Raw genomic sequence first — 19,867 nt, forward strand, 5'->3', positions numbered from 1 at the left:
CATTTAGTCCCAGAGGAGCTCTTTTACGTGCCAGTAAATCTACCGACACGAGGCTGACGTATTTGAGTACCTTCAAATAGGGTAAACCTACCTAACTTCGTGATATTAAGGATTGTAAGTAATATATCAGGACAAATACTCGATCTAGGAATTTTATATTTTACATGCTGAGTACCAATACATTATTCTACAAACACATGATAAAGAACATTCAAAAAATGCAAAACATTTGGAGTTATAACATGTAACAAGCGAAGTGGGCGTGCTACTTAATTTCGTGATAGCATACCTAATTCAGTGACACAGTATACCTAACTTCGTGATAATGTACTTAACTCCGTGATAACTTTTCTGAGCATTGTTACAGTTCACTTCACGCACTTTTCACTCATTTTTATTATCGGTATCGTTGTCACTGACATTTTCACAAATACTACACATAAATACAATAGCATCAGATGAACCACTTTAAGAAAAGTTCACTGTTAATCCATTCACTCTGTAACAGGACTGCTGAGGCGTTAGGAAGGCACTATTCGTCAATGAATCTGACATCCTCACTCCTTTAAAAATGATTAGAAGTGGACCGAATTCACCTGCAGCATTTCCAGCTTGCACAATTTTTCACTTCACTGAATGGGAACTTTGTCATTATTTGCGTACTGTTTTTTTTTTTTGGCCATAGCATTCGCAACATGTCTTATTCGGTAAACGTTCAGACCGATCCCTATTTCCTGCATTTTTACTATGAAATTAACGAACTTAAACTCCAGTTCACTCGTAAGGGCAAACGGTCTACCCATTTTTCCAATAGTCATATTTCCTTTCAGAGTACTCCACGGAACGGTGAAATGTTTAGCAGCCTTGTGTATAGACCACTTTTCCTCCAAAACTTTCTGAATCGCTTCCCGAAGGTCAACTGATGAATAGGTTTGTCTTCTTAGGTCACAAGCCCCGTTTTTTTTTTTTTTTTTTTTTAGCTTGTTGCTGTTTTCCTTCTTCACACATTTGCTTAACGCTGGAGCCATTATGTCTGAAATGGACACAAAACGTAAGAGTCGTAGTCATTTTCTTAAGCAATTATATCATTAATAACGCACTTAAATCCAACTCTGGCTACTGATATTATAAGTGTGTTCCTTAGAGAATATAAGTGCATATACTTGTCTGAATAATTACTTGACCAACTAACCTTAATAACGTTTTACTACAGGGACAGACCAACAAGTAGCGTGTTTGCATCCACACAACATACAATCAACTGCCTGTCCTTCACCCAGCTGCACTCCTGCTGTGTACTGAGGACTGTTGGAACTAAGTGTAAAACGCCTACCTTCCTTTACTATCAACAATATGTCGCGTATCACGAAATAAAATATGTCACGAAATAAGGTAGGTTTACCCTACCACCGGACTGAGCCTGGATCGAACCTGCCAAGTTGGGGTCAGAAGACCAGAGCCTCAAGCGTATGAGCCACTCAGCCCGGTTCTTTTATGATGAAACGCAAATAAAATGCAATACGAATGATTTTCAATTTAATTATGACATGTTTGTCAGCATTAAATACTGTATAATCTGCTGCATCACTTTCTTCAAGCGCTTGTTACACAAAGGAATCGTCGTACTGGTGAACGTAACAGCTGTTATTGATATTGAACGTAATATTAGTGAAGCCTATTCCACAATTCTGTTGATTTTCCCGTTGGCGTCCAAGAGCAGATAAATTAAGTAAGTAATCGATTCATTAATTACAGATGTGCACGACAATTGAGTTACATTTTCCCAGAACGCTATATCCTGGGTTGATAATTACCATTTTATGAGTTGCATACCGTTTAAATATGAACATAAATAATAATATCACATTCCCAGTAAAATCCCAGTAGAGAGTAATACTTAATATTCATTCATTCGTAGCTCTAAATGAACTAAATGAACATATCGTTCAAGACAGGACGGGTGTTAAATTGTGAAGCAAATTAATTTACAATTTTCCAACTTAACGATGTACGTGAAAATTGAATTAAAGGTAACTTGATATTAGTAGGAGGAACATTGGCTAACGTTTGCGGTAAAATGAATGAACGAAGTCGTAGAAGGAAGCGAGTTCTTTACCAAATCCAACAAAACCTTAAACCGGCACTCGGCAGACACAGCGCTTTGTTTTTAATATTAAGTTTTGGCTTTTGGTCTTATTCCACGACTATTTTGTATTTTCCTTCATATGTAACTCAAAAGCTTTTCAGTCCGTCCAGCACACTCCTTCAAAACATAATGTATAATAATATATTGCAATCCAATAGCCATAAAACATACAAGAAGGACACTCTAACATTGCGCACTTGTGCCTTATCGAACCAGAGACCCTTTAAACCAAAGGCCAGTGATGGAGCCGGACGTGCGCGTACTTGCTGAATGAAAGTATGGTTGTCAGTACAAAAATACGACGATTCCACTCGTAATGTCATTATAAGACGTATCATATAGCTCAATACGGTACTGTAAAAGGGGCGACCGTGAAGCTTCCCTTTAAGAGATTACATGAAGAAACCCTGAATGATATAATTATTTATACCACATTCCGTAATGATGGTGTGTGGCCTCCGGAGATTTGATTACCACTATGATATTTGAACGCAATTGTTCTGATGTATATTTAAATTGGCTCCAACTAATTTGTCTTCAGTGATGGATGATTTCTAGCCGAATATGACTCTCACAGTCGAATCCATGAATCTTTCTCGAAGTGCGGTACAATTACACCTCGCATTGAAAATATTGCGAGCAACTTAGAGAAACAACTAGAAGTTGTCAAAAAGGTTATAACTTTGTCATTTGCCCTCAGACGTTGCTCAATTAGTAATTTTATTCGAATAATTTTGGAACATTTGTTAGTGAGGATAGAATTACTGAATCTTGTTCCAGTGACAGGAATGACTGGTGATGACGGTATATTACAAGCTGTGGATGAAACTGCTTGTCATTTGATCTTTCATGTGAGAAATTAAGCTCTGTAGCCAAATATGAATATCTAGCGATTATCGGCAAGAATGATGGATATTAGAGCATTTGAAAATTAAACTGATTAAACTGGTACCATCCGGTCGTACGTTTCTTACCATACATTTCATACTACACCAACAAAATCTGTGTGCTAAAAGTCTGCGAATGGATGCATTCAAGAAGGTTGTAAGAAGGAAGTGTCAACTTCATTAGAACCCAGGCCCTGAACCACAGGCAGCTCACAACATTTCTCAGTGATACGGCTTGCGAATATGAATATATTCTGAATCTCATGGATTTGTTTTGGCTGAGATGTGTTACAGCCTTAAGCTGATTCTGTGATTTGTTAGATGAGATTGCTGCATTCATGGAGATGAATTATCAGCACGTTCTAGGACTTCGTGATCCAAACTCTTATAGATTAATGTTATTACATTTTTGTGACATAACAGAACACATAAATGCTCTTAATCTTAAGCTTCACGGCGGCGGCAATCGCATAACGCATTTCAAACAAACTTACATGATGGCAGTGTCAATAGAGAGGGGGTGAAACATCTCATTTTCCCAGGTTATGTTCAAAAACGAATCTAAAGGACTTCATCAATATATCCATGGCTTTGAGAATTTATTCCTGGGAATATGAAAAGAAAATTCAGAAATTACGCAAAACAGAAATACGTTTTAAAATTTTACTACTCGCTACACTTTTCCTCTCCAAGGTAATGACGAACTCACTGAATTAAAGTGTGAACTACGGGACATGCGACGTGGCCATAAGTTTCAGGCTAAATAAAACCTGTAACATTAAAGTTCGATGAATGAAGTCAGAAGAGTCGATCCGGCAACACTGGCGACACACAACGCTGCATCTGCTTAGCAGCAAGTTTTGACCACCTGCTCCCAACGTTGTTCAGATGAGCACGGTGTGTGTGCCGTGTAAGACTTTTTTGGCACAGTGCGTGTTTAGTGCGTTGGTTCCGAACTGCGAACAGCAACATGAACGACCAAAAGATCAATGTACAATTTTGTTTTAAGCTTGGCCAGACACCGAAAGAAACCCACGCGATCCTGGTATGTGTTTATGAAGATCAAGCACTGTCCTTGAAGTGTGAGTACGAGTGGTTCGCCTGTTATGGAGGAGGTCGGGAAAGTGTTGCTGACAACCCCCGTAGTGGAAGACAGGCGACCGCGGTCAGTGACGAAAACGTTGAGAAGGTGAGAACATTAATCACGAACGATCGGCGATTAACTGTGCGCATGATAGCGGAGGAACTGCAAATTAACCATGAATCCGTGCGACAAATCGCTACCCAGAAGTTAGGGAAGAGGAAAACGTGTTCACTTCTTGTGCCACATCACTTGACTGACAAGCAGAAGCAGGCACGTTTAGAGGCTTCACAGGATTTTGTCAAAACGGCGAATTCGATATCAAATTTCTTGAACATTATTGTCACTCAGTATGAAACCTGGTGTCTAGGGACGACCCTGAAACGAAACAGCAAAGCATGGAATGGCGTACTCCGGGATCCCCTCGTCGGTAAAAGGTCAGAGCCGAAAGTTAGGCAAAAAACTCGCTTTGAAAGTAAAGAGATTTGACGATATTCCTGACATCCAACGAAACGTGACGAGGCTTTTAAACACCATTCCAAAGGAAGCCTTCTTGCAAAGTTTCCAGGACATGTATCGCCGATCTCAGCAGTGAAAAGTTATGGGAGGGGACTATTTCAAAGGGCAATAAGGTCACTGTCGTGCATTGTTCACCTATGATGATAGTACAAGACTATTCACCGAACTTTATTGTCACAGGTTGTATGAAACTAGGGCACGTAGTTGCAGTTCTACAAACACTTTCCCAGAACACGATTTCCAAATGTTCACCGGTTAGTTTCCAAATGTATTCCTATAACAGATCCTATATTTTCCTGTAAGTAGCTATTTTCAGTAATGAAAATGAACGAGTCACGTTTGAGAACACATAAGTATGTTAAACATTCGTGTGAAATACTTCAAATTGCCACACTATAATTAATGACACCCAATATAAACCAAGTGGTACGCTGAAGAAGACATGTTTAACAGAGATTACTACTGCATACATTCCTCAATACAGTGTTATGTCCTGAATGTAAATAGGATAAAAAACAGGAGTGACTTTTTTGCTTGTGGTTTAACATCGTACTACTGTATTGGCGACGCAAGAATGGGACGTGGCTGGTGTGAAATGGAGAACCACAAAAACTATCCTCAGGGCTGTCGACGGTGGGATTCTTACGAATCACTTAAATTTGTTCTGTAAAAAAATTGATTATATTTTATTTTACACTGTTTCATTGCGTGACATGTCTTCCCGCAATTAGTTTTGTATTGAGGTGTTGTCGTACAAAATGTACATGAATTACGTTTATTAAGGTGGTAGATACCGCACAAATCTCCCAGTATTAAACTTCTGCCAGTTATCAGTATTCTTGTAAAATAACTGTGAGATACGTATGTTGAATCACACTTGAAGGGTAGAATTACCGAAGGTTAGCGTACAGATATCTCATCTATAAATAGGTGGAATGAATGCAATTATTACAATGATACAAGCTGCTTCGCATGTATTTCTGTAGGATCTACATAAAATAATTCCCATGTGTTTCTTTAACATATCAGTAAGCTTCCTCGTAATCTCCAGGATATATTAAGTTTTGCTGAAATTGAGAAGGACTTATTATAAGTTAATATTTCATCAATCACTTTAAATTGGAAGGAAGATTTCAAGTTGCTATTTAGTAACCCAATGATAATAAGTCACTAGATTTTATATCAGTAAATATGCGTTATCTGGAAGCATGAATGATGAAGATAAATATCTGGTGGCAAATTTTGAGGTGTATAAAATTTTGGTTTAAAAACTACACTAAACTAAATAAAAAATTAGTCATGCCAACAGTACACAATTAAAAAAATGTTACAATACGGTACGGTATAGGAATGTTGTAATTAATACATATGAATCAGAAAGGCAAACACATTCTAACACATGAATGGAGCAGGTTTCTAGGGGATACAACAACCATATTTCCTATTTAATTTGTGAGGACTGAATATTGAGATTCTTACTTGATTTGGAAAATTAGGAAGAAGGAAAGAATGCTTTTAGAACTGGACAATTGGGTTTAGTATACATATTTTAGTGATTGTTGATATAAGGAAAAGAGCAACGTGACTTTCGTATCGTAATAAAGAAGATGCAGAAACAAATAAGTTACTGTAGGAATTCCGATAAAGATTGCTTTAAAAGGTGGTAAATGCTTCATTTGGAAATGAATTTTCAATAAAAACAATTCACTTGTTGCCATTTTTCTTCTTTATAATGTTGACACGTAGTCGAACAAGAATTATACCACCGCCTTACCAGAGCGAATAAGAACTGGCTGAGCATACTAAGATACTTATCCTAAGACACCGGCAATGTTTTGCTGATATCTGTGATCGAGCATTAGGTACGTCTAAACAAAATCATACTTGTCATTAGAATGTTTTTGTAAGTTACTAATTTGAATTTGGTCAAATATTTATTCACTCCTTAATTTATATAATCAAAAGGAGGAGAAATAACCACACAGACTTTGCCTGTTTCCAAAATTTCATTTTTCATTATCTAACATGCACGTACTTCGTGTCCCGTGAGTTGTAAACCATATTTCGTGGTTCTTTATTGTAAACGAATGAGATATTCTGCAGTATTCACGCAATGTGGAACATTATGAATTTGTTTTTCACTAATACGTACAAACGTTGATACCGGCACTTCGCCCTCCTGGAATTACAAATATTCAATTATCAAACTGTATATATTATAATATAATTTGATAAATCATTTACTCAGGAATACATTTACACACATGAATGCTTATTATCGTAGCTGCCCTCAATACTCGCGCACGAATATGAAAAAAATATGTTAATCATCAAACGGCAGACTGGAAAGGACAATGTGCTGTTTCCGTTGAATAAATCCATGCCAGGTGCATAATAGTGCAGCATATGCACACAATTAAATACCTAAGCATCCCATTAAACACGTCTACTTCAGAATCATTTAGTTAGCATAAGGCGAACAAATCAAAACTTGTATTATGCCTCAACATTTCTTCTCTTCAAGGCAACGAACAACAACGCAACCGCAGTCAATTATTTGACACAAAAATATACATCATCAGCAAGTAACCAATCGCATTCATTCTTTTCCGAAATGTCCAGTGTATGGGAAAGGTACAAAAGAAAGAAGGAAAGAAAGAAAGAAAGAAAGAAAGAAAGATGTTATATTTCCCAGTCATTTGGAGGAAAACATACATTGTCATTTTATGAAGATTGGTGGTAGGGTGTTACACTTTACACTGTAGATGATTACCAGCGGCTTACTAATGAAATCATAGGGTTGGTTATGCTTGTGTGATGGATCATGTGCGACGTATAATGGAGAGTGTGCTGCTTATTGGACTAATATATTCAGAAAGACAAAAGAGAAACTGAGGGTGATCTGGAAGACGATTAATGGGTCATATCTTTTATTATTTCATTCTATGTTTCGACGAGAAACTGGATTCCGGATTCCACTAGGATCATACTAGAATCGTGGGCTTCTGAATGTCGGATGATTCTTAATGAAAAGTATTTATTTATTTATTTATTTATTTATTTATTTATTTATTTATTTATTTATTTATTTATTTATTTATTTATTTGTCCATGAATAGTAATTTTACAGTTAATTCACTGTTATTATTCTTTAAAAATGCTTGCTAACAGATTTTTATTAGGACAGTCATCAGTTCTGTTATCCTCAAGTTAGATTTGTGGCGTTAATGGGAATGATATTTATGTAGGAAAGAAGATCCTTTCTACGATTAATACATAAGTTGGAAAATTCTTATTTAGGGAAGTATCTTGCTTGGGATAGTTTGTCATCTCTGGTTACTATACTAATCCATATGTTATACAACAACACATTCTCTGAGACTATTTCCTAACCTGATATTCACTGTAGCATTTGACTTCATTTGACAGCATTTCATTGTTTTCGTTCAATGTTATTATGTATTTTCAGCTTGTACTCCTTCTTCACGACTGTATTCGTACTGGGCTGATAGATAGAAAACTATGTATAAATAACGAAGATGTTATGAGAAGTAAATTAAATATATAATGAAAATAACTGAGTCAGTTTCAAATAAACACACAGGTCAACTTACGATATCTGCACTCGGGTATTTTTTAAATGCTTCGTTGGCCCCTCAAAAAACTGAAAACAATTGAATTTTCAGACTATAAAACCTCTCTTATAATAATTTGTACATTGATTCTCATTTATTATGATACTACCTTCAGTGCCGTAAACAAACCATTAAGAAGTTAATGCCATGTACGTCCAACATGAAACTGAATTTATATTTTAATACTTCTTTAACGCACTATTCTAACATTAACTGAAATATTCCTCTTACCACACCGTTCCTTTATATCCTCTGCTCCACCATTATTTCTCCAGTAATATTTAAAAAATGCGATGCCGAACGAGGTAACTCGTTCATACTACTTTCCTATTGCTCATTTTAAGAGTAACTACTAAATGATTATATAATTACGCGTTTATAACACAACAATTCACGTTGATTTATCACCTATAATAATAATAATAATAATAATAATAATAATAAAAGTTGTTATTATTCTCCTGTCATACATAACATAACCAAATCTTCATCTTCCTGGTTATTATTATTATTAATATTATTATTATTATTATTATTATTATTATTATTATTATTATTATTCATCTGATTACCCTCAAGGTTCGGCTTTTGCCTCGGACTCAGCGAGGGATCCCACCTCTACCGCCTCAAGGGCAGTGTCCTGGAGCTTCAGACTCTTGGTCGGGGGATACAACTGGGGAGAATGACCAGTACCTCGCCCAGGCGGCCTCACCTGCTATGCTGAACAGGGGCCTTGTGGAGGGATGGGAAGATTGGAAGGGATAGACAAGGAAGAGAGAAGGAAGCGGCCGTGGCCTTAAGTTAGGTACCATCCCGGCATTCGCCTGGAGGAGAAGTGGGAAACCACGGAAAACCACTTCCAGGATGGCTGAGGTGGGAATCGAACCCACCTCTACTCAGTTGACCTCCCGAGGCTGAGTGGACTCGGTTCCAGCCCTCGTACCACTTTTCAAATTTTCGTGGCAGAGCCGGGAATCGAACCCGGACCTCCGGGGGTGGCAGCTAATCACGCTAACCACTACACCACAGAGGCGGCATATTATTATTATTATTATTATTATTATTATTATTATTATTATTATTATTATTATTATTATTATTATTATTATTTACAATGGGCTATAATTAATTAGTTACCCCGTCAACACACCAAGTATAAACAGCCAAGTAGGTACAGTACTTGAAAAATCTGACACATACACGTACACTACACCAGTAAACCGAGTATTTCTGTCTTCCATAACCGCACATATTACAGTAATCAGACTTTGTGAAAATAAGACACGTTCTACCTTTGAGCTGGCAAATAATAGGAGCGAAATGCTTCTCAACGTTCAACAGTAAAAAGAAATACGAGGATTTGGTTGCGTTACGTATGGCAGGAGAATGCACCTGCTTAACGTATACAAACACAACGGTGTTAGCATTGGCTCGTGGAACTGTGGGTTCCAACAAGAATACAAGATCGATGACTGATTCATGACTGCCTCCGAACCGTCTCCCAACCTTTATTATCACACAATGTTTTTTTTTCTTTTTTTTTTTTGCTAGCGGCTTTACGTCGTACCGACACAGATAGGTCTTATGGCGACGATAGGATAGGAAAGGCCTAGGAGTTGGAAAGAAGCGGCTGTTTCCTTAATTAAGGTACAGCCCCAGCATTTGCCTGGTGTGAAAATGGGAAACCACAGAAAACCATCTTCAGGGCTGCCGGCAGTGGGGTTCGAACCCACTATCTCCTGGATGTAAGCTCACAGTCGCGCGCCCCTAACCGCACGGCTAACTCGACCGGTCACTCATTGTTTACCTAGCATCCATTCTACAATATTGTGGCATAAGATGTAAAGTTATTCTTAACCTTTTAGCGCCAGGCGAAAATGTGAAGGTGAGGTATAAACGTGCCATGCTGTTTTAATGGAAAATAAAAGTAACCCCTCTGTTTTAAAGGTATAAAAGCGAAGCAAGCAGGGAGCAAAAAATATAGTCATCTAAATTCAAGGTAATTTCCGGGTCATTATAACATTTATTTCTAACTTAATTAAAATAATTTGCTCAGAAAAATAAAAGTTGCAAAATTTGAATATTCCTATTACCACATGCTTACAAATTGAGTAAAATCGATCAATGGTGGGCACACATTCATAATACAAGAACCAAGAAACGCGTTTTGTTTGTTCAAAACTATCTGCAGGGGTGTCAAAATCGGTAATTCTAAAATCTAGCACAATAAAAAAATACACCAACAATAGTTCACACAAGTAAACACAATTAAATGATGACAGTGAAAATAAACAGCCGTATAGCTAATGACCGACGAGTGAAGAGGTGAACTCGCAGACTTTGTGGACAATGATTCCGATATTTCTGATGAATCAAGCGCCGATTACACCTCAGACAGTGAATTACTTGCACGGAATGTGACTGTACACAACCAAGCAAGTGACAGTGATGAAGTTGATACAAACAGTGACTGGGAAGAAAGGAATGTTGATCAAGACAATCGTGTACAGGCTCCACAACCGTTACTTGAATCATCAATTTCTTTAATTTCCTCCCCTCTTTACTCCGCTCTTCCTACAGTTCGACACCATGCTTTTGTGAGTCGCGCTTAAACAAGCCAAGGAAATTTAAGTATCGCTCGAGTTTATCAACAGACAGAAAACAATAGAATGGTACCCGAAAACGGTAGCTTGAACTCTCTTTAATGGACACGCCAAGATTAGGCACCATTTTCGGTCTAGAAGCTTGTCAAGGAATGAAGACACGAAGCGTATCTCAGAGCGACAGTGACAAGATTCGTTCATGTTTTGAGGATCATTCATAACGATGCTGACACCAAGAGGGTTAATAATAATTATAATTTATAATTTCGTGTGGCTATTTCTAGCCGAGTGCAGCCCTTGTAAGGCAGACCCTCCGATGAGGGTGGGCGGCATCTGCCATGTGTAGGTAACTGCGTGTTATTGTGGTGGAGGATAGTGTTATGTGTGGTGTGAGAGTTGCAGGGATGTTGGGGACAGCACAAACACCCAGGCCCCGGGCCATTGGAATTAACCAATTAAGGTTAAAATCCCCGACCAGGCCGGGAATCGAACCCGGGACCCTCTGAACCGAAGGCCAGTACGCTGAACATTCAGCCAACGAGTCGCACCAAGCGGGTTAATATTAAGTCTTTTAGTTGAGATGCGATAAAATGCAAAGTACATCTACCTTTCGCTTCTACTCCGAAAAAATTATTTATATCAAGTTGCACATATGGAAAGCTTACAGCTTCCTTAATCTACCTAGAGTGACAAACACCGCCCGACATGTTTCGTGCACATGAATACGTTGATATGATGTCAATTTGGTGTAAAGCATACGAATAGAATACTCATTTAATTACTCTATTTTGAACGCAAGGTAAACATTTGTACAGCGCCATCTGCTTCTCCGAGTGACTCGCATTTACTTTTACAGGATTTTAAATTGAAAAAAGTGTTCCTAGTAATTAATTGGTTTAATACGAATGTTGAACTGCGTAAAGGTGAGGTCATAGTTCACTCTCCCCTACGATGGTCCATCCTGTGTCGGTGTTTAGAATATTATAACAATAGATCAGCTCACCTTGAATTTACTTAAAACACAAATAATGAAATCATTCGTTGCTGATATTTTCCGTTAAATTATAAAGAACCAACTCTTCTGACTTGTGTGGGTCATCAGTCAATAGACTGGTTAGATTCAGGCTTCAATGCCACCCTGTCCCATGCTAACCTCTTCATTTCCTTCGTACATATGCCCTAATATTACTACAGTATTATTTACCCCTGCACTTGTCTCCAAAACCTAATATACTTGTCCTGGGTGTCTTAAGGTGTGCTTTATAACTACGTCTCTTCTTCCGGCCACATTTATCCAAATCGTTCGCCTCTCACCAACTTGATTCATTATCCCTTTATTCTGATTCGAACTTCTTTATCATTCTTCCATGACCCCACATTTCAAAAGCTTCCATTATATTTCTTTCTAAGCTAGTTATGGTTCATGTTGTCCGGCTAAATGGCTAAATGGTTTGCATGCTGGCCTTTGGTCACAGGGGTCCCGGGTTCGATTCCCGGTAGCTTCGGTAATTTTAACCATCATTGGTTAGTTTCGCTGGCACGGGGGCTGGGTGTATGTGTCGTCTTCATCATCATTTCATCCTCATCACGACGCGCAGGTCGCCTACGTTAGTCAATTCAAAGGCCCTGCACCTGGCGAGCCGAACTTGTCCTCGGGCACTCCCGGCACTAAAAGCCATACACCATTTCATATCATTGTTCATGTTCAACTCCCATGTTTTCAAATACATCTCCTAATCACCATATACAGTGTATGTGGAAGCAGTCAATCCCTTTCCTTAGGCAATCACTTCGCTGTTTTGCCAGTATGCATTTTAATTGTTGCTTACGTCAGCCATAACTGGTTATTCTACTATCCGAGTAACAAAATATACCTACGGATTTTAAGACTTCAATTTGTTATCTATTTTCTCTCTCTCAGCCGACATTTTCCTACAAAATACCGTGATATTGACTTTGCATTTTGTTCAGTTCTATCCAGGAAACGTTCTCAAAGACTGCGTCCTAGATCAAGTTATAAAATTGGAAAATAACACATTTTACGTGTTAGTCACGTGGCTATGTAGATATGAACTCAAAATGATTGTAACTGTACAAAATACAAGAACAGGTACGAATATTTGATTGACACAATTCGCATTTAAGAGAAAGCAATGCATATCTGTCAAGATGGCGGCTGGAGGAGACACGCGCAAGCTTAGTGCTGCTGCAGTTTGTGTTGTTTGTGTGGTAATAATCAGAGTTGTTGCGCTTTACGGTTCTCTGCACGGGTCTATTCGAGTTAAGGAATCGGTGTGTGCAAGTGAAAAAGTGAGTTCTCCTTTTGAATGGCTACTAGCAGAGAGAAACTACTACATTCCGGCGTTCTCTCTGACTGGATGCGCCATTTTCCAGACTTATAGGCGCCTCCCTACTGGCTCGGAGCCGGACAAGCCTAGGCCTGGTCGCTCAGCGATTAGGGGCTTGCTTTGCCTCCTACTACTGGCTGGAGATGTCCACTTAAACCCCGGTCCCACCACTTGTGAAATGAAAACAGACATAAACATCTATTGTCAAAATGTGCGAAGCCTAAACAATAAGTTGTCTGATTGTGAACTATCCCTGCCAGACTTAAGAGAAGTTGACGTGATTGGACTTACGGAAACATGGCTCTCCTGGGCTAGTGACAGTGAACTACCACTCAGTGCTAATTACAGCATATTCCGCCGTGATCGCGCTACTCTAGGTGGTGGGGTGTTGCTAGCAGTGAACAGTGCTTTACCATGTAAACGAAGGACAGATCTCGAACGAAACTGTGAGTTAGTGTGGGTGGAGCTACTCTTTCCTCGACGCCCTGTACTTGTGGGATGTTACTACAGACCACCAAACAGCCCATTCAGTGACCTTGAACAGTGCCTGGACTCAGTCATTGCAGCTCTCCCTCATGGTGAAGTAATTTTAATGGGCGACTTTAACTTGTCTATAAAGTGGTCTTCTCCAACTACCGGACTGTCAGCTAACAACTGTGACACATACTTTATAGACAGTTTTATTAATGGCCTCGGACTGAAACAGTTTAATATGTACCCAACCCGTGGACCCAACACCCTGGACTTCATACTCTCCTCATTAGAACTTAAAACAATAACCCCAGGCAGAAACCTTTTCCTGTGCGACCACCAGTCCCTCGATGCTACACTCCTCCTTCCCCACCCCTCCTCAAAGCCTCACAGCAGGACATCCTACCGCCCTACCTACATCTGGCGCCGTGCCGACTGGCCTGCAATGTGTCGTGCCCTGGAATGCCTTCCCTGGAGTCTGCTCGAAATAGCTGATATCGAATCGGCTCTTGACCTGCTGTACGACTGGCTGCAAGCTGCAATTAAAGACTTCGTACCTGCACAACGGGATACTACTAGCAAACATCAACACTGGATATCACAAGAGACCAGGCTGATACTATTTAATAAGAAGAGAGCTTGGCGCCTGTGGAAAGACTTCCCTAACCCACACACTCACAGTACCTTCGTTAAAATCCGCCGCCACGCGAGGTTTATGATCAGAAGAGACTACAAAGCACACGTAGACACTGTCACTGAAAACGTCCGCAGCAATCCCAAGCGCTACTGGAGTCTCATCAACACACGGAGAAGGACGGAGCGGATTCCTGTCAGCGTGAACCACAACGATGCAACAGCAGATGGCGCCGATCGCAATGAACTGTTCAACAGGTATTTCTTCTCCAACTTCTCCCCTCCCTTACAAAACCAACCGCTCCCTCCCGTTGGTACAGCTTCAAACAGAACCCTATCAAGCATAACTACCACGCCAAGTGAAGTTCATAACCTTCTTCAAACTCTTCGTACCAACAAAGCTACCGGCGTCGACACTATAGGTCCTCTTTTCCTAAAAAATACTGCCAGCACTCTTTGCGTCCCTCTCTCTAAATTATTTAACAGATGTTTTGCCGCGGGCTATTTTCCTATTACCTGGAAACAGGCAAATATTGTTCCACTTCTCAAATCAGGCAACAAATTTAATGTTTCATCTTACCGACCAATCTCTATTCTCCCCACACTATCCTTTATCTTTGAAAAAATTATACACCAGCGTCTCCTCGCATTCACTTTGCCGTATATCTCAACCAAGCAGCATGGTTTTCTACCAGGTGGCTCTTGCCTAACAAACCTGGCCACTCTGCATAGCTTTGCATCACACGCCATTGCAGCTAAATCACAGCTGGACATCTGCTACGTAGACATTTCGAAAGCTTTCGATTCTGTTGACCATACTCTGTTGCTCCATAAACTCTCCGAACGATTTAATATACATGGCAGTCTTCTGACCCTTCTTGCTGGCTTCCTACATAACCGTTGGCAGAGAGTGGTAATATCAGGCACTTCATCCTCATGGTTACCAGTCACCTCCGGTGTCCCACAGGGCAGTACTCTTGGCCCCTTGCTGTTTTCTTTGTTTATGGACGATCTGCCGTCCGAACTCAACGAAACAGCGAATACCCTACTCTTTGCTGACGACTGCAAGATATTTAGGGAGATTAGGAATCCAGCAGATGCAGCTCTGCTACAGTCCTCACTTAATGCCCTCTCGAACTGGTGCCGTACTTGGAAACTTATCCCCAATCCACAAAAATGCAGCCACATGACCATAACACTGCGTAAATCTCCTCTACCGACATCATATTACCTACTCGACAAGCCCATCACCGTGGTTACGCAACAGCGTGACCTAGGTGTAATATTCGATACAAAATTACAATTTAAGACCCATATAGAAACATATACAACCAAGGCTATGAAATTACTAGGTATTCTCTATCGCTTCACAGAAATTTCTGACCCCATTGCTCTTCGTCACTTCTTCCTCACGATCGTTCGACCTCTCTTAAACTACTGCTCTCCGATTTGGACAACAGCCGCCCCCTCCAATACTAAGCAGTTAGACAGAGCAGTGTCCTTCTTTGCTGCAATTGTAAGGAACAGAAACCCCAAGCTCAGAAATCTGCCTACGCAGCAGGTATTAATGGCAATTAATGTGTCACCGTTGCACATCAGGCGACAGGTAGCTGACCTGAGTTTCCTCCACGAGATCTTAAATGGACATTACCGCTCGGAACATCTTGTTTCTCTCTTCTCTCTCCGCGTTCCTTCCCGTTCCACCAGAACCAAAGACCTTCTCCACATTCCCCACACTCAGCACTCAATACTTCAACGATCTTTCCTAATCCGCCTCCCAACACTCTTTAACAATATTAATAGGAGACAAGAGCTTGATATAGCATCAAATAAAAGTGAATTCGAGAGGTGTGTAAATAGTATCTTAAAGATAAGTTGATGTGAAGGGATTATACCGCCATCTTGACCCACGACGACTTGGCTATGAACATGGACATTCTATGGTTTTCGATTTGGACAGTTATTAGTAGGATGTGTACCTGATCTTGTTATATTTTGTTATGTTTATTATATTTTATTATGAAAGTTTACGTTTGTTAAATAGTCTGTTGACAGTGCAAGTGAAATTTGCTCAGTGTAGCTGTATCTTGTGCTTCGTGAATAAATAAATAAATAAATTTTTATGTTAGGAACAGATTTATGGATTCCCATATTCATTTCAAGGGATTTTTAAAATGTCAAAGTAGACACTAATCAGTTTAATTCCTTGACGGACTCTAACGTTAACAGAAATGACAATCTGACATGTTATTTCATAAATAAGTTAAGTACATATATTTTTTGTAAGTTGCTTTACGTCGCATCGACACATATAGGCGGGAGAGAAAAGAGCGTAAGTGGGAAGGAAGCGGTCGTGGCCTTTTTTAAGGTAGAGCCCCAGCATTTGCCTGGTGTGAAAATGGGGAACGACGGAAAAACATATTGAAGGCTGCCGACAGTGGGGTTCGAACCCAGTATCTCCCGAATACTGGATACTGGCAACACTTATGCGACTGCAGCTATCGAGCTCGGTAAGAAGAAAAAAGAACGTATATAAATGGCCTGAGTAGAAGGACAATGTACGTTCTAGATCACTGTGTCAGCAATTTTTTGTGCTGAGTCAGCACCCGAGGTCATTGAACCCTAGTAGTGTACCTATGCGGGCTCTGACCCGAGGTCATTGACCCTTAGTGTATTAGTAGTGTAATGCGGATTCGCGTAAGAGAGCAAGCCTAACCTCACAGCCGCAATCTTGGCGGGGCCTAACCTCACTCTTACGACCAGATACCCTTCCTGACGTCATATTTTTCATAAGAGAGCAAGCTTAATTTCACAGTTGCCATCTTGGAGGGGCTTAACCTCACTTTTACGGCCCGATGCCCTTTCAAACGCCATCTTGGAGGGGCCTAACCCTACAGGGCCTAGATTTACGGCCAGATGACCTTCCCGACGTTATCATGGAGGGGCCTAACCTCACAGGGTCTAGTTTTACGGACAGATGCCCTTCCCGTCACCAACATGGTGGGGTCCTAACCTCATTTTTAAGGCCAGATGCCCTTCCCGACGCCATCTTGAGTAGTAGGGCAATGTGGATTCGCGGATTTTGCCGACGCGATCTTAAATAATGGGGCAATAGGGATTCGTATAAGAGAACAGACCTCATCTCATGGAGGGGCCTAACTACACAGGGCCTAGTCTTACAATCAGATGCCCTTCCCGTCACCATTTTGGAGGGGCCTAACTAGGCAGGGCCCGAGTTTCAAGGTCAGATGCCATTCCCGTCGCCAATTTGAACCTCCTACCAGAGAGGGCACATTTGGCCTAACCTAGTTCTACGCCCAGATGCCTTTCCCGACGCCAATTTGGAGGGCTTAACTACACAGGGCCCCAGTTTTACGGTCAAATTACCTTCCCGTCGCCATTTTCATCCTCTCACCAGAGGGAGCACATATGGCATAACTTAGTTTTATGACCTGATGCCCTTCCCGACGCCATCTTTGCGGGGCCTAACTACACAGGGCCCAGTCTTGCGGTCAGATGCACTGCCCGTCGCCATTTTGATCCTCCCACCAGAGGGGGCACATGTGGCCTAACCTAGTTTTATGTTCAGATGCCCTTCTCGTCTCCTTTTTTGAGGGGCCTAACTACTCAGTCGCCATCTTGGGCTCAGTTTTATGGTCAGATACCTTCTTTCCTCACATACGTAATTTTGGAGGGCCGAACTCATAGTAACTATGTAGGGCCCAGCTTTACGGATAGATGCACTTCCCTCCTCACAGACCAATTTTTGAAGGGACCTAACTACGCAGTCGCCATCGGGGGCCCAGTTTTACGGTCAGATGCCCTTCCCTCCTCATCTGGCCTAGTCCTCCCTTGGAGCAATGGCAGAGCTGTGACGCAACAAGCGCGGGCGGTTAAAAAATGCACACAACCTAACGCACAGCTCTTTTCCTGACAGAGTTGTGACGTCACAGCATGAGTGATATGAAATGCGGAGTGATGGCTGAGGGTGCATGACGTGTGCCCATTCCTTGTCTCGTTTCTCTACGGTGTCGTTCTTTTTTAATGAGATAAATCTGTTAAGACCGACTACCGTATAACCTTCCTAACGTCAGGGAAGATAAAATGTCATCATATATGGCGAGAGGGTAAAACCCGGTAGTCGCACATAGCCTTCTCTTTTCGAATAGCATCGAGAGGTACGCTCAAGGCTTTACGCATCCATCGGACAGACAAATAACCAACAATAACAGCGTTATATGCCCTCATTGCGGAGACGATTGGAGGGCTTTTTGGGCACACAATCTAGTAATTAGAAATTACATACTACGACCTAACTTATCCTGCTACGCTAAATGGCGCAGACGGTTGAGATGCTGGGCTTTCCGTGGCAAACTTTTGCCTTACCTTGCTGGAATTTTGCCTCGCAGGATTTCTTTTACGTACCAGTAAATCCACCAACACGAGGTTGACGTGTTTGAGCACCTTCAAATAGCACCGTACTAAGCAACGACCTATCCTGCCAACTTGGGCTCCGAAATCCAGCACCTTAACTGTCTGGAAACTCAGCCTGGCCGCTGTCCTGAGTTCGTTAAATAAGTAAATGTTCTATCCCATGTGAATCACCCTTTACTGCTTTCCTTCAGATTTCTCCATACCTACGAGAAAATAATGCTTAGATACGATATGTCATTGCTTTAATCAGTTAATTATATGCATTAACGTTTATTCTATGACAAGAATAGTTTTTTACTAATCATTTTATTCTTTGGATTAACTCTCTATCCATATGACACCAAAGAAACAATATATCAAGAGTGGACTTACTTGAAATACAGGAAGATCGAAATGGCGACTATCAAAGCCACTAATGACAAGGAGTATCCAGCGTAATACAGTGTTGAGCTGATCTCGATAATTTCAGGCTGATCAGACTGGGGAGGTTGTGTTGATATTGTATTCAGACATAGAGTGTAGTTAGTGTAGCCCGCCCAGGTTCCATTGCTGAAGCAGTAGCGGCTGGCATTCTCTGAAATCAGAAATAGAAGTTTCCTTTTACTAAAACAAAATAGAGAATAATAACAACACATGCTAGTGGCTAATACTTATAGTTAGAACCATTGCCAGAAATTGCATGGCGGTCACCCTCTATGCTCAAGGTTGCAAAATCCATTTATGGTGCAGCTGGTAGACACTGAATCCTGCTAAATGAGCGATACCCGCGTCATTAGATATCATCTCTGCCGGGAAGAAACCTCCTTTGTGCAAAAGCATAACATGTTACACGAGAGATATAAAGAAACCCTTTTATTTTTATAAGATTATGAAAAATTCTTGCTTATCGTTATCCCTTAGCTTCTATTTGATGTTCAAATATTAGCAGGATGTTTATATTCGCTACAAAATAAATATAATTTTGTTGTATGTTGCTTCGCTTTTCGCAAAAAGACTTATAAGAGAATTGTTTCATTAGATTTCATGGTTCATTAGTTTAAAATATTTACGAAATTAATAGTTCAGATTTCCATAATAACAGGAATAATGCTACAGTACATAAATGTACGA

The 19,867-nt window shown here is 40.4% G+C and overlaps 1 protein-coding gene across 1 annotated transcript in view; it reads right to left on the reverse strand.

Annotated features, from left to right (window-relative positions):
- Positions 1-19,475, reverse strand: part of LOC136863809 (diuretic hormone receptor-like) — a 368,577-nt gene extending 349,102 nt beyond the window's left edge. Inside the window, exons 1-2 of the mRNA XM_067140148.2 lie at positions 19,421-19,475; positions 19,130-19,331 (exon numbers count right to left, since the gene is read on the reverse strand). Coding sequence (XP_066996249.1) covers positions 19,130-19,331; positions 19,421-19,475 — 257 coding nt within the window. The remainder of the gene's footprint in view (positions 1-19,129; positions 19,332-19,420) is intronic.
- Positions 19,476-19,867: the final 392 nt, after the last annotated feature.

This window comes from Anabrus simplex, chromosome 2, assembly GCF_040414725.1.
Source record: "Anabrus simplex isolate iqAnaSimp1 chromosome 2, ASM4041472v1, whole genome shotgun sequence".
Lineage (NCBI taxonomy): Eukaryota > Metazoa > Arthropoda > Insecta > Orthoptera > Tettigoniidae > Anabrus > Anabrus simplex.